We start from the raw sequence: 14,374 nt of genomic DNA on the forward strand, positions 1-14,374 counted from the left end.
TCCGGAGGTCACCCCGCAGCTCTGGAACCCCGTCCCCGCACCGCACCGCCTGGCCCGGGCCCGCCGCGCTCTTGCCTCCGCCCCACGTGGGAGCGGGCCCAGCGCCCAGTCTAGCCTGGTCCACCCCTTTCTCCCCGAGGCGACCGCAGGTCCGCCCGGGCCCGAGGTCGCAGGGCTGGCAGGGAGGCTGCCGCCCCGGGCCCCGCCTCCGGCCTGGGCGCGCCGGGCTCCGCCTGCAGGGGGCGCTGCGGCTCGCACAGTCAGCGCCTGCGGGGAGCGACCCGGAGGGTGGGAGTCCCGCGTCTCGGGGCTCGAGGCGGCGGCGGGGCAGGGCCGGGCGGGGTTCCGGCGCCCGCAGCGGCCGAACTAGGCTCCGGGGCGGAGCGCGAGCACTCCAGCCACGGTCCCGGGTGACTCCGTCGGTGACGCCGGGCGCGTTCCTTCCTCTTCCTCTCGCCGCTCCGGCTCCGCCTTCCCTTCCCTCCGCCCAACTCCCCGAAGCGGAGCCGCCGCCGCCGCCGCCGCCCGCAGCGCCGTCATGTCGGCCCCCGCCGGGTCGCCTCATCCGGCCGCCAGCTCCCGGATCCCGCCCAAGCTTGGCGGAGCCGCCGCCGCCTCTGGAGCCGCCGCGCCCGCGGGCCCGGGCCCGGGGCCTCACCAGCAGAACGGTGAGGAGGGCGGCCGGGGCGGAGCGCGGGGCCTAGTGCTGGCTGGGCAGCCTGCGCGGCCGGATCGGGCGGGGCGGGCGGGAGGGCGGTGGGAGAGGGGGCGGCTGCCGGGGCAGGGGGTGGGGGGCGGCACGCGGCGGGGGCCGGCCCCGGGGGGTTTGGGGGGGCTGGGGGGAGGGGCGCCCCGGCGCGGGGGCCTGCCCGGGGAATCGGGGAGCAGGGCTGTCTCTGTAGTGTGACCCCCGGGCCCGAAACCACGGGGGCGAGTAGGGGCCGTAGAAAGGGGGGAGACCAGACAGCGCGTGAAATCCCCTTTATCCAGCCCGGGCGCCGGGGAGTTTCCCCGGGCGACCCCTTCGCCCAGATACCCGGCGAAAAGCCGAGGCCGCAGAGTGCGTGGTCCGGGGAAGGCTGGTGTAGCCGTGGAGCTGGGAGGGTTGTGCCCTTCCTGTCTCAGGAAAATTGCTGTGATTTCTGAGGCCCGGCGAGCACGCTGCCTGGAAGGGAACTTAAGTTAGTGCCCAAGTTTGTAGACAAAGGGTGTAAAGATGCAACGCAAGTGTAACTGTAACCCTGACCCAGTTCGGCCTCAAGATCTGTCATTGCTGCTGCGGCCGCTACTCGAGCGTTTGGAGTTTGCTGGTCGTGTTTGAAAGAGAGCAGGTGTCAAACGGATTTAAACGAATACTTTTAGATCTGGGTGGTTTTTTTTCCCCCCCAGCTTCACTTTCAAAAACACAAAAACGTGCCAGAGTTGGCCCTGTTTGAGGCAAGGCCTTCCTACCGGCAGCAGCCAATGCACCGTGAAAGCGCTTTCATACTAAGGTCGTGGGCTTTGGGGATTCGCGAGTTTCAGCTGAAAAATGATCGGCTCTAGGATATCCATTCCCTCATCTTGAGATTTGGAATGTTCGTGGCTGGGGCCGGGAGAGAGGGGGCCTCCCTTTATAGACGATCACATTTTAGATGAGAACTCTCGAAAGTGATGGACTGAATACTTCAGAAGAATATGTCTGGTTCTCTGTAAAAGAGAACAAGGTCTGCTGGTACTCTAAAAATGGTTGTTGGATTGACCTATTTTATCCAATCTGTGAAATGAAAACTTACTGGACTTTATAAACCAGTTCAGCCAGCATCTAATTTTTATAACTGATACTTTTCAAGCTTGCAGTTTATCGTTTATCCTGAGAACCAAAAGTTGAATTTTTTCCGTAAGTCAAACGTGATGGCTTAGCCTTATCCTTTGGGTCAGCCATACTTGTCAGTATCACATGCTTTACTTTCACTGGTCATTGTTTACTCTGTGGGTTTTGAATGTGAACAGAGTAGTAGGTTTTGTACTTCGGTCCTGAACATACATGAAGATATTATTTGTGAGCACTTTTTGTTCTTGTAAACTTGATATAAATTCTTGTTTTTGTTTTGTTTTTAGAATAGCTTTGTGTGTGTGGAGGAACTAGAACACGATAATTTAGGAAGCGATCCCAAGTCTTTTAGAATATTTTAAATCCATGTTTAATAGTGATCCAAGGATTGTGTCTTGATTTTCTGAGTATGCACTGTTGTCTTAGTGTACAGTTTTTAAAGTGGCAAGTATTTACCTCAGCCTTACAAATTTTGTGAACACTCAAGGAATGGCAGGATATCAGTTGTAATCAGGCTGTTAAATATGTAAAAACAAATCAGTTAATACATTTAGAAGCCAAAAATAGATGATGCTTGATTTCTACTGTTTATATTCGTTACTTTGACATAATTCATTTCAACATCTGTTGCATGCTTGCCAGTTGGGGACTCAAGGTTAGCCTAGTAGAAAAGACAGAATCCCTGCCTTTCTCGTAAATTGACGTATTTTGGTGACATTTGAGTTGGTTATGACCTTGAGGGATTTGATAGGGATGGATAGGAGAGAAGGGCTGTCTCAAGGGCATGAACAGAAGTCTCAAAATTTAGAAACTAAGAGGCAGAAAGGGTGTTGGGTGGGAGGGAAAATGCAAGGCATTAAAGCTGAAAAGAATACCTAAAAGGGGCCAAGTTACAGAAAGGCCTCAAATGCTAAGGAATTTAGAAATTAAGGTAAAGAACTAGAGTTAATTTTTGTTTGTTTGTTTTTGTAAAAGTAAGTAGCTTACGTAGGTAAATAACAAGATCAAATCTGTTTTTGTTTGTTAATCTTAGAAAAAAGTAATTTTTGCTATATGGTATTTGGCACCCATAGATAATGATTAAGCAGTCATTCGGGTTTGTGGTTGATTCTTTAGCCCCACGTAAACTAGTTTGCCTTTTAATATATATCTGTGGAATTCCAGCATGGTGAAAAAGAAATAGGTCAGAAGTATGAGTTTGAAGCATCACAGAAGACAGAGTTGTAAAACTGGAATGGTACTTCGAGATCACTTAGTTTAGCGGTTATCAAATATTTTTAAAAACAGATTTGTTTTCCTGCAGAGCCCTGCTATAGAAATCAGAAAAAAGCAGAGCTGTTGTGGTTAAAATAGAGGTGGAGATCCAGGTGTTTTGGGAACAGAGTCTGTAAAACACCTAGTTCACTTTTCTAATTGAACAGATCCAGAAAGTTTTGGGTGGGTGTTTTTCACCAATGCCTGTCTCCTGTTCACTACTGTATATTCAGGGCCTAGAACAAGTTATAGTCTCGTTAAACATTTGTTAAATGAATTCTAATACAGTCTTCCTAGTTCCAAGTCCAATCTCTTTCTATTAACAGACTCTAATAAGTCTCTTATTAGAAACTTTGACATTGGAAAGGGTAGGGAGGCAGAAACCGGGACTTCATTATTACTTTTCCTTATTTTCTATGTTTAATTGTTAACATGCTTTCCCCCATTTATTTGAAGATAGAATTTGACTTCTTTGAGTCTTTGAAATATTTCTTTTTAAACTTCCTTCCTTGGAGTTATATTTCTGTACTTCAGTTTTTCATTGAGCACCATATGGGTGGTTTAGAATTATTTGTATTTTCATAGGAAGTATTAGTTGAATATTTTTCAACTTTTACTCTGCCTTTTGAGAGTCCTTCCAAAACTGAGTCCTCAAACAAGGGAAGATTGAGTGAATAATATCCTGGTAATGATGGCATAACCCCATAATTTCCCCCAATCGACTTAAATTGAAAGAGGTCTTTTTAGAATTTTGGGGGGCGGTGGGTCACCCAAATTTACCAATAAAACACTGCTTTTTAATTCTACTTTTAGGAAGCAAGTGCTGCTCATTTTCAAATGAAAATGTGTTTTCTTCCTTCCATGTGCCTTTTCCAACAATGATACTACCGGCAGTTTTATCATTTTAATTGTTAATAATGCAAGGAAGATGAGATAGTAATGGGAATTATGAGAATTCATTATGGAAGCTATAAATAAATATACCATTCACTCAGCAATACTGTCTGGTAGGTTATAGGAAACCCTTCAACTTTGAGAGCACATGCAAAATTTAAAATGATACAAATCTCCCTAGTGTGTCTGAAGTAAGTTTCTTTTGATCAGAGCAGTATCTGTGTCTCAGGTTTCTAGTCTTCCTTTCTAGCTAACCAGAAGCATCAAGGCCTCTCATGAAGATACTGCCATGGTATAATATAGCTTTCTGCGCACATAATTTCCCCCTAAGTTGATTAATAGATATCTCAAGGATCTTAAAAAATATATAAACAAGTGTCTTTTATCTGGGTTCAGTTTTTATTGTTGTTGCTGTATTGCTTTGGTTATTTTTATTGTATTTTCATTCCCATGCCACTCCCTCCCCCTCAGTTTCTGAGGTTATATCTGTACTAATTTTTGTAAATCATATTCCTTGCTACTGATCCTAGTATTTCAGCTAGCTTCCATCTTTCTGATTCATCTGTAAACCCTGAAGTATTTATTAGATGCTAAAGATGTTGAAATAGAACAGATTTTGAGCCAGTCTTCAGCAGACTTTCCTAGAAATGAGAGCATCTTCACAGTCAGCACTACGTGTTAGAGCAGATCATGTTATATTCAGCCCTGGGGAAGCCACTATTATTTCCAGTAGGCTAAGCATACTCAGAATTGTCAGAAAGTGTGGGCTAGTGAAAAGGCTGTAGGCTCTGTTACAGCCCAGGGTTTTGTGGAGAAAATTACTTAACATCTCTGGACTTCAGGGGATAATAATACCTTCCTCCTAGGGTTGTTGAGAAGATTACATTAAATGTGGTACTATTTTTTAAAGTACCTGGTGCTTAGCAAAATGAGACGCTTAGCAAATGAGGGTCCCCTTCATTTCATTTCTTTCAAAATACCAGGATATAAATTCTTCATGTGGCAGATAACCATGTTGAGTTTTCCTCATCACATTCCGTGGCAGCATGCAGTAGGCACTCAATGGAGTAAGTGAACTTGGCTATTATTTTCTTACACTCCCTCCCACGAATCTGCTCTTGGAAGGTTTCCTCTAATAGACCACTACCTCAGCTAGCTGGTTTGCGGGAAGGGGGGTTTCATCGATTTTAAGTTTTCTAAAATTGTGTGCTGAAAGCTGCCTGTAAGAGGAACTGAGGAAAAAGCGGATGAAGTAGGTAGGGAGGGGGGAGGGACTAGTAAAATGCCTTGCCTAGGCAGTGGCCAAGTCCTAACTCGCTTGTTTTTCCTAGTATTTCTGTGAAACGGGAATTGTGAAATGGGCTTTGGAACCTACAATACCTGGCTTCTTCACTACTTCCCAACTATGTGAAATTGTATGAATTAGTGACCTTTCGTGTCCCTGTTTGTTTGTTTGTTTGTAAAATGACAATAGTGGTACTTCACAGGACTTGTGAGAATTATATAAGATTATATATAGGAAAGCAAAGTACCTGGCATGTAGTAGGTTTTCAACCAATATAGGTTTTCTTTTGGCCCCTTCACTCTTAGCACTCATTATCATGACATCCAAAGAGGACAACTGATGTAGTGGCAGGAATAACCTATACTTAGTGCAGTGAGATTTCATCCAAATGGTTGCATAGGCTGTATCTGCCAGCAGTGACTGGAACAGTTACCTTTGTAGCTATTAGCCCTCCCTCAGGGAGAATAATCCAGGGTAATCAGCTGTGATTGGGACTCCCCATTTTTTAAATCACTGGAGTTTCTAATTGCAGATTTCTTTAGAGGTGTATGTGTGTGTATACATTTTATGCTCACTAAAAATGTATTTTAGTAATATTATTGATACTTTATTGGTAGGGGTAGTATATTCAAAATATTTAGTAATCAGTACTGCACGTACTGACCACTGAATGGATACCAGCCTTGCCCCTAGAGCAGAATTCAGACAGACTGCAGTGTGCCAGGCATTAGTCCTTTAGCTGCTAAGTCGAGAGTGGCTGTGTGGCAAGGGGCCAGCATGGTGGGGCGCAGCAGAGAGTCAGGGTCAGGACTGTGGCTGTTTACCAGCTGGTTCAGGAGCGTTCTAACAGTTTGATAAGGACGATTGTTAAAGTGCATACTGGCTGAGTATTGACGGACTTCTTGGTAACTCAGTGATGAATGAATTACCTTCTTAGATCTGATTCTCCTTCTCCCAATTAGTACCAATTGTATCTCAGTAGGATAGAGGAGTTTGTACTCCGCTGACCTTTCATTATCTTTTAAAGATAATGAAAACTTTTCATCTGACTTTTTAAAAAAGTTGGAAATTGAATTCAGGAAAAGACTAATGAAACAAAAATACATTAAAAATGTTGCTTCTCTGTGGGATCGGGGGGGGGGGAGGCGGTGAGGAAACATTAAGAGTCTATGGTTTTTTGTATAGTGACTAGACTTTCCATAAAATACTTGATTTGTAAATTTTGATTTTCATGTTGAGTTTGCTTAAAGCAGGAACAGAATGAGTTTTCCTTTGGTGAGACTCATCTCTGAAAGGAGATGTCACTGAGGCAGATCTATCCCTTGGGTGGATCTTGTGATAATTTACTCTTGCTAAGGAGGGCATAGATGCTTATAGAAAATCAGGCTGTATCTAGCTTGTATATGATAATATCAGTCAGGCTGACCAGCTGAAACCTCTGCAGCTGTGATTAGAGTTGGGGAGATTATCCTGGATCTGGGCGGGCCTGATATAATTACAACCATCCTTATTAGAAACTGGAGGAGTCAGCCTGCAGAGAAAGTAATGTGACCATAGAGCAGAGGTTAGGATGTTGTGCTTTGAAGATGGAGGAAGGGGCCATAAGCCCAGGAATGCAGGTAACCACTAGAAGCTGAAAAAGGCAAAGAAATGGATTCTCTCCTCAGGCCTCGGAAGGAACCAGCTTTGCCCATGATACCTTGATATTAGCCCAGTGAAACTGCCTTTGGATTTCTGACTTCGAGAACTCTAAAAGAATAAATTTGTGTTATTTCAAGCCATTGAATTGGTGTAATTTGTTATACTTGCAGTAGGAAACTCATACATCTGGTAAGAAGGGAAGAAAAAGTGGCAGTGTCAAAACACTTTAGGTGTAATGAAATACAGTAGGTAATTACTTTCCTTTTGTTTCACATGTTCTTATACTTGAACTACTACAGAGTAAAAAGTGTAGAATGCCAAGGTAAAAAAAAAGTCAGACTTGTATATTTGTTCTCATAGTAGCGTATAAATGACTTTACATAGTGGAAGCTATTAAGTTTTGAATTCTTTCTCTTTCAGTATCATATAGTTCTTGTTGATAATTGTGATGAGGTAAACGCCTGATACAGAAATATTTGAGGATTATTTACGGGGCTTAATTTTTTTCAAAATATAGTAATGGATTCCATGAGCCAGTCACTATCCTAAGCCTTAAGGATATGATAGAGCTGAGAGCAAACTAGGCCCAAGTTTTTCACTTACAGAGTGTACACTTCGTTAGAGTTCCATGTGGAAAGTGCTGTCCAGAATACTGTAGTACAACATAAAGCAGGCATCCACTTGTAGGGTTAGAGAATGTTTTCTAGAGGAAGAGCTGAGCTGAGAACTGAAGAATGTGTAGGAGTTGGTCAGATGAAGGGGGTAGAGGGAGTTTTTGAAGTTTCCAGGTAGAGGGAAGAGTCTGTGTGAACACTCAGGGGTGAACAAGCATGACTTGAGAAAAATTTTCTATGGTAAGAGTGTGGAATAGTGATTTTCAGCCTTTTCACACTCATGGCTACTTTAGTGCCAGAGTTTTTGGTGGCTTTCTTTTTTTTTTTTTTTTTGAATTTATTATTTGGCTGCGTGGGGTCTTCGTTGCTGCACGCGGGCTTTCTCTAGTTGTGGCGAGCAGGGGCTACTCTTTGTTGCGGTGCGCGGGCTTCTCATTGCGGTGGCTTCTCTTGTTGCGGAGCACGGGCTCTAGGTGCGTGGGCTTCAGTAGTTGTGGTACGTGGGCTCAGTAGCTGTGGCTCGTGGGCTCTAGAGTGCAGGCTCAGTAGTTGTGGCACACGGACTTAGTTGCTCCGCGGCATGTGGGATCTTCCCGGACCAGGGATCGAACCCGTGTCCCCTGCATTGGCAGGCGGATTCTTAACCACTGCGTTTGGTGGCATTCTTGAAGGAATTAAGCTTTGAATACCTGTATTTTTAAAAAGCAAGTTTCAGAAAAATACCACATAATTTACTTGATCCTCTTCAGAAGTCTTTACATGGCAACATAACTGTTGTATTCTGCCCTAATAAACCTCTTCGATGGCCTTTTGAGGCAAAGCTCCAGCACACAACCTTACCTGATGTTGTGCTGTGGCTCCTTTGCTTTTCTTGTGGCAAGTTATACCTCTTCCTACCAGGTCAGCATTCTGTGTCACTTCATCATAACAGTAGGCATTCTGAGTTGTAACAGAATTACATTTTATTTATTGATCAAACTTTGGCGGACCCACGTGAGGACTCGCAGTATATTAAGGTATACCTGTAGGAAATCATTGTGAGAAGGAGGAGTGGTGAGCAATGAGTTGGGAGAGGTGAGCAGGGGTCAGATCATGAAGGGTCTTTGCATTGGTTTTCTCTTTGCTGATGTAATAAATTGCCACAAACTGGTGGCTTAAAACAACATGAATTCGTCTTCTGTAGGTTACAAGTCTAACTGGGCTAAAATCAAGGTGTCATTAGGGCTGCATTCACTTCTAGAGGCTCTAGGCAAAGGCAAAGGTCTTTTCCAGCTTCTAGAGGCTACCCACATTCCTTGGCTTGTGGCCCACTCTTTCCATCTTCAAAGCCAGCAACATTGCATCTCTCAGAGGAGTCTTCTGTAGTCACATCTCCCTCTGACTCTCTTCTGCTTCCCTCTGCCACTTTTAAGGACTCTCATGATTACACTGAGCTCACCTGGATTATCAAGGATATTCTCCCTCTTCTAAGGTCAGCTGATTAACAACCCTAATGCTATCTGTAACCTTACCTCCCCTTTGCCATGTAACCTAGCATATTCACAGGTTCCAGGGATTAGGAAATGGACATATGGGATGAAGGAGGGATTATTCTGTCTTCCACTATCTTACAGGCCATGTTAAAGAATTTGAATTTTTCCTTGATGGCAAGAAAAACCGTTAGAAAGCTTTAAACAAGGAAGTAACAATCAGATTTGTTTTTTAGGAAAATCACTCTGGTGGCTATGTTTGGTGTAGTCATTTGTTTCAAAAATTTTGTCAGTTAAACGTAGGTCGTTTCCAGCACTTTTTTCATTGATGGTTTAAAAACTTGTTATTTTGCAATAATTTTAGATTTGCAGATGTGATACACAGTACGGAAAATGCAATAACCTTCACTTAGCTTCCTCTAAAGTCTTAACATCTTCCTCTCATTATTTACCATCTTATAAAACTATGGTACCTTTATCAAAACTAGGAAATTAACATTGGTGAAATACAATTAACTAAACAACCGATTTTTATTTACATTTCACCAGTTTTTCCACTAATTTTTTTTTCTGTTCCTGGATCCAATCCAGGATATCATGTTGCATTTAGTTGTCATGTTGCCTTAGTCTCCTCTGGTCTATGACAATTTCTTAGTCTTTTTTTGTTTTTTAGGACCTTGACAGTACTGGTAAGTTATTTTGTAGATAGTTCCTCACTTTGGGTTTGCTGATGCTTTCTCATGATTAGACTGGGGTTATGATTTTTTTAGGAAGACTCCCCGGAGGTTGAAGTGCCCTTATCTTGTCATATCAGAGGTTACATGATATCAATTTGTTTTATTACTGATCATGTTAACCTTGGGCACTTGATTGAAGAGCTGTCTTAGTTTGGGCTACTATGACAAAATACCATAGACTAGGAGGCTTAAATCACAGACATTTATTTTCTCAGTTTTAGAGGCTGGCAGTTCAAGATCAGGGTGCCAGCACAGTTGGGTTCTGGTGAAGACCCTCTTTGTGGCTTGTAGACCTCCATCTTCTCGCTGTGAGCGCAAATGGTTTTCTTCTTATAAGGATACGGATTCTTCATGAGGGTCCTACCATCGTGACCTAATCTAAACCTAATTACTTCCCCAAAGCCCCACCTCTTAATACCTTCAAATTGGGGGTTAGGGCTTCATATGGATTTGGAGGGGGACACATTCAGGCCAGATTCGTCCACTGTAAAATTACTATTTTTTATTTTTTCCTGCTCTGTTGGGAGCAACTCACTTAACTCAAGCCTACATTCAACAGAAAGGGAATTATGTTCCACCTCCTGGAGTGAGGTGTATCATATAATTTGTGGGCATATGTTAAAATCACCACAGTAATTAATAAACATTCTTAGGGAGAGACTTTGAAGTTACTATCCTGTCTCCGCTTAAAATTTCATGTACTAATTTTAGCATTCCTCAGTCGCTCTTGCCTGTGGTTGTTATTACTGTGGAATTCTAATGGTGATTTTCTTTTTCCCTCATTCTTTCTACATATATTATTTGGAATTTTTCTGTAAGGAAGACTTGCCCCCTTTCCTCCCATCTTAAAATGTATTCAGTTATTTATTTATATTATGGGCTTAAGAATATTTATTTTATTCTTTGGATTATAAGCCAATCCTATCATTATTTAAAGTTTTTACTCAAATTGTTACAGCTTTGGCCATTGGGAGCTCTTTCAGTTTGGCTGTTGTGTCCTGGCCACCATCCTTTTGTTTTTTGAGCACTTCCTTACTTTCTGGCACTAGCAGATGCTCCATCTTTTACTTGCCCTATGGCAGCACCAGAGTCTGCTCTTTGTCCAAGGAGCCCTGGTTCCTTTTGCTGGGACATGGTGTTAAGAAACCAAAAACTGGGCCTTGGATGTGCTCATTGCTACTGTGGTGTCACTGTTTCTAGGCTGTCTCAGCAGACAGAGCTAGGGGATATATATGTATACGAACCCAAGTATGTAAACCTATTTATATAATTATATCCGTTGCCTATTTATCTGTATGTATATTACCTAAATATCCTTCTATTAGGTTATCATACATTTGTAATAAAGTTAGACTGATTTGTCACAGTCTGCGTTCCATCCTAGATTTTCTCAACATCTGGTTGATTTTTTACAAAAATTTGCATGTAGTAAATTTCATTCATTCTTTGTAGTGTACAGGTCTATGGGTTTTGATGAATGCATGTACGTAGTCAAATATCAACCACCACAATACTATTCAGAACAGTTCCATCACCATAAAAAAAATGTTTTCATGCAGTCCCTTTGTAGTTAACAGCTCTCCCTTCCACAAATCCTGGTAACCATTGCTGTTCTCCTTCACCTTTTCCAGAGTGTTGTATAAATGGAACCATAAGATATATCATCTTTTGGGTCTGGTTTCTTTCACCATGTTCATCTATGCTGTTGCATGAAACAGTGTCCTTTTCCCTTTTATTGCTGCATAGTATTCTATCATATGTATAAACAAGATTGTTTATCCATTCCTCCGTTGTTGAATATCTTGGTTGTTTCCAGTTTTTGGTGATCGTGAATAAAGCTGCTATAAACATTCAGGCACTGGGTTTGTGTGAATACTAGTTTTCAGGTCACTTAGGTAAATATGTAGGAGTGGGACTGCTGGGTCAAATGGTAAGTGTATGTTTAACCTTTTATAAGAAACAGCCAAACCATTTTCCAAGGTGGGTGTACTATTTTGCATTCCCTGCAACAATAAATTAGAGTTTCTGTTAAACTATATCTTTGCCAACATTTGATATTTTCAGGGTTTTTGTTTCAGTCATTCTAACGAGTGTATAGAGATATCTCATTGGGGTTTTAATTTGCATTTCTCTGACTAATGATGAGCATATTTGCATACATTTGCCATCCACATATCTTCTTTGGTGATTAACTTTTCAGATCTTTAACCAGTTTTTGGTTGGGTTGTCTGTTTTCTTGCTGTTGAATTTTAAGAGTCCTTAGTATATTCTGAATACAAGTTCGTTACTGAGCATGTGATTTGCAAATATTTTCTCCTAGTCTGCTACTTGTCTTTTAATCCTCTTAGTGTTTTTTGCAGAGCAAAAGTTTTTAATTTGATTAAGTTCACTTTTTCAATATTTCATGCTTTTAGTGTCATAGGTGAGAACTTACTGCTAAACCTATATTCACCTAGATATTCTTCTATATTTTCTCCTATAAGTTTTAAAATTTTCCATTAAATCTATGATCCGTTTTGACTTAATATTTGTTTAAGATCTGAGATATGTGTTGAGATTCATTTTTTTTGCATATGGACTATGCATCGATTGAAAAGTACCATCAATTGAAAAGACTGTCTTTCCTCCATTGAATTGCCGTGGCACCATTGTCAAAAAATCAGTTGACTGTGTTTTTGTGGCTCTATTTTTATTATTTTCTGTATGTCTAGCCTTTCGTCTGGACCACACTTTCTTGATTATTGTTGTATATAAAGTCTTGAAATTGGGTAATGCGAATCCTCCAACTGTTCTTTTTCAAAGTTTTTTGTTTGTTTTTTGCTATTTTAGTATCTTTGCCTTTTCCTAGAAATTTTAGAATCAGCTTGTTGATATCCATAACAAAGGCTTTATGTATTTTTATTGGTATTGTTTGAATCTAAAGATCAAAATTGAGATAATTTACATCTTAATGTCAAGTCTTCCAGTCCACAAACATGGTATATCATTCCATATCCGTGATTTCTTTCATCAGTGTTTTGTAGTTTTCTACATATAGATCCTTCACATATTTCATTAGATTTGTATTTTAAGTACTACCTTTTGTGTGTGTGCTATTATAAATAGTATTTTGGTTTTAGAATCTGAATTCTGAATTTTTAAAAGCAGTAATTGCTGTTCTAGTTGCTATTAGTACATAATAAATTACAACAAAACAGTGGTTAAGCAACCATTTTATTATGCTCACAGACTGTGTTGAACTAAGACTTTGAACAGGGCATGGCAGAGATGGCTTTGCTCTGGGATGTCTAGGGCCTCAGTGGGGAAGACTTGAAATGATTTTGATGCTGGAGATTGGGATGATCTTGGAGGCTTATTTATTCACACATCTGGCACTTAGACTAGAATAACTCAGAGACTCGGACTTCAAACCAGAGTCCCTAGAGGTGACCTCTCTATGTGGTTTGGCTTCCTCAGACCATGACAGCTGTGGAGTAAATGGATTTCTTACGGAGTTGCTTAGGGATCCATATGCAGATATTCCATCAAACAATGCAGATGCTGAGTTGTCTGTGACCAAGCCTGTGAAGTCACACAGCTTTGCTTATGCCATTCTTTATTAGTGGAAGCTGTTATAAGCCTGCTCAAACTCAAGGGGAGTAGACAGATCCTACCCTTTAATCAGCAGAGTATCAAAGAGTTTGGGAACTGTGTTTTAAAACTGCCACAGATGCTAAGGCAATTATAGGAAATATAAGCAAATGAAAATGCTACTACTAGTAAAAACCCCATAATTTACAGAGTGTGTGTGTGTGTTTTTTTTTTAAAGAGTATGGGTGTATATAAATGATTTATTTGTGATATTTGCCAGGCTCAGTTTTTAGTTTATGCAGAAGAAATAAAACTTTAATACTAGTATACCCTAAGAGAAAGTTAAGAGTTATCTAATATATTTTAAAGTTGAAGAAAAGAGAGTGCATGCCTTGTTAGGTCACAGTAAGACAAAATTTTAAAAAAATATTTGCTTGTCCTAGATATCAGTTTTTTTCAATTTAAACTGATATTTATGGTTTGTTTTGTTTTGTTTTTTCAGTGCAGGCTTTAAAAGTTTTTATGTTTTTAATATAGCAGGTTCTTATTAGTCATCAATTTTATACACATCATTGTATACATGTCAATCCCAGTTGCTCAATTCAGCACACCACCATCCCCACCCCCCCGTTGGTTTTCCCCCCTTGCAGGCTTTAAAAGTTGATTTAAAATATTCAAAACAATCATTTTGCTTTCAACGAAGTCTTGATTCATTTATTATTTTGATTCAATTATGTTAGAAATTTGGGGGGGTACACTTGGAACATTTAGATCTTGATATAGTGTAAGGAATGGTAAGCACCAACATATAATTAGCTGTTCCTACCTTTGCATCCCCCCTCCCCCCACAAAGTAAGTACCTTCCTTTTCTTTGATGGGCTGAAAAAGCAAATAGGATTTTTTGGGTGGGTAATTCACTTCTGATAAACTTCAGCAGATACAACGTTCCTGTTATTTTTAGAAGAATGGCATTTGAGTAGCTTGGACATGATGATGATGATTTTCCTGTTTTCAGATCATGTGGCATAGATGAACCAAATCAAATCATGAAGTGGGTAGATATTTAAACAGATTTCTCTAACTCTGACTTGGTTCTT

General features: G+C 41.2%; 1 protein-coding gene across 5 annotated transcripts in view; it reads left to right on the forward strand.

The window, feature by feature from the left end:
- Positions 1-523: 523 nt before the first annotated feature.
- The window catches only part of SEC24B (SEC24 homolog B, COPII coat complex component), a 92,292-nt gene continuing 78,441 nt past the window's right edge, over positions 524-14,374 (forward strand). For all 5 annotated transcript variants that reach the window (XM_036852681.1, XM_036852683.1, XM_036852684.1 and 2 more), the window contains exon 1: positions 524-668. In XM_036852681.1, coding sequence (XP_036708576.1) covers positions 539-668 — 130 coding nt within the window. In that variant the 5' untranslated portion in view covers positions 524-538. The remainder of the gene's footprint in view (positions 669-14,374) is intronic.

This window comes from Balaenoptera musculus, chromosome 5 (assembly GCF_009873245.2).
Source record: "Balaenoptera musculus isolate JJ_BM4_2016_0621 chromosome 5, mBalMus1.pri.v3, whole genome shotgun sequence".
Taxonomy (NCBI): domain Eukaryota; kingdom Metazoa; phylum Chordata; class Mammalia; order Artiodactyla; family Balaenopteridae; genus Balaenoptera; species Balaenoptera musculus.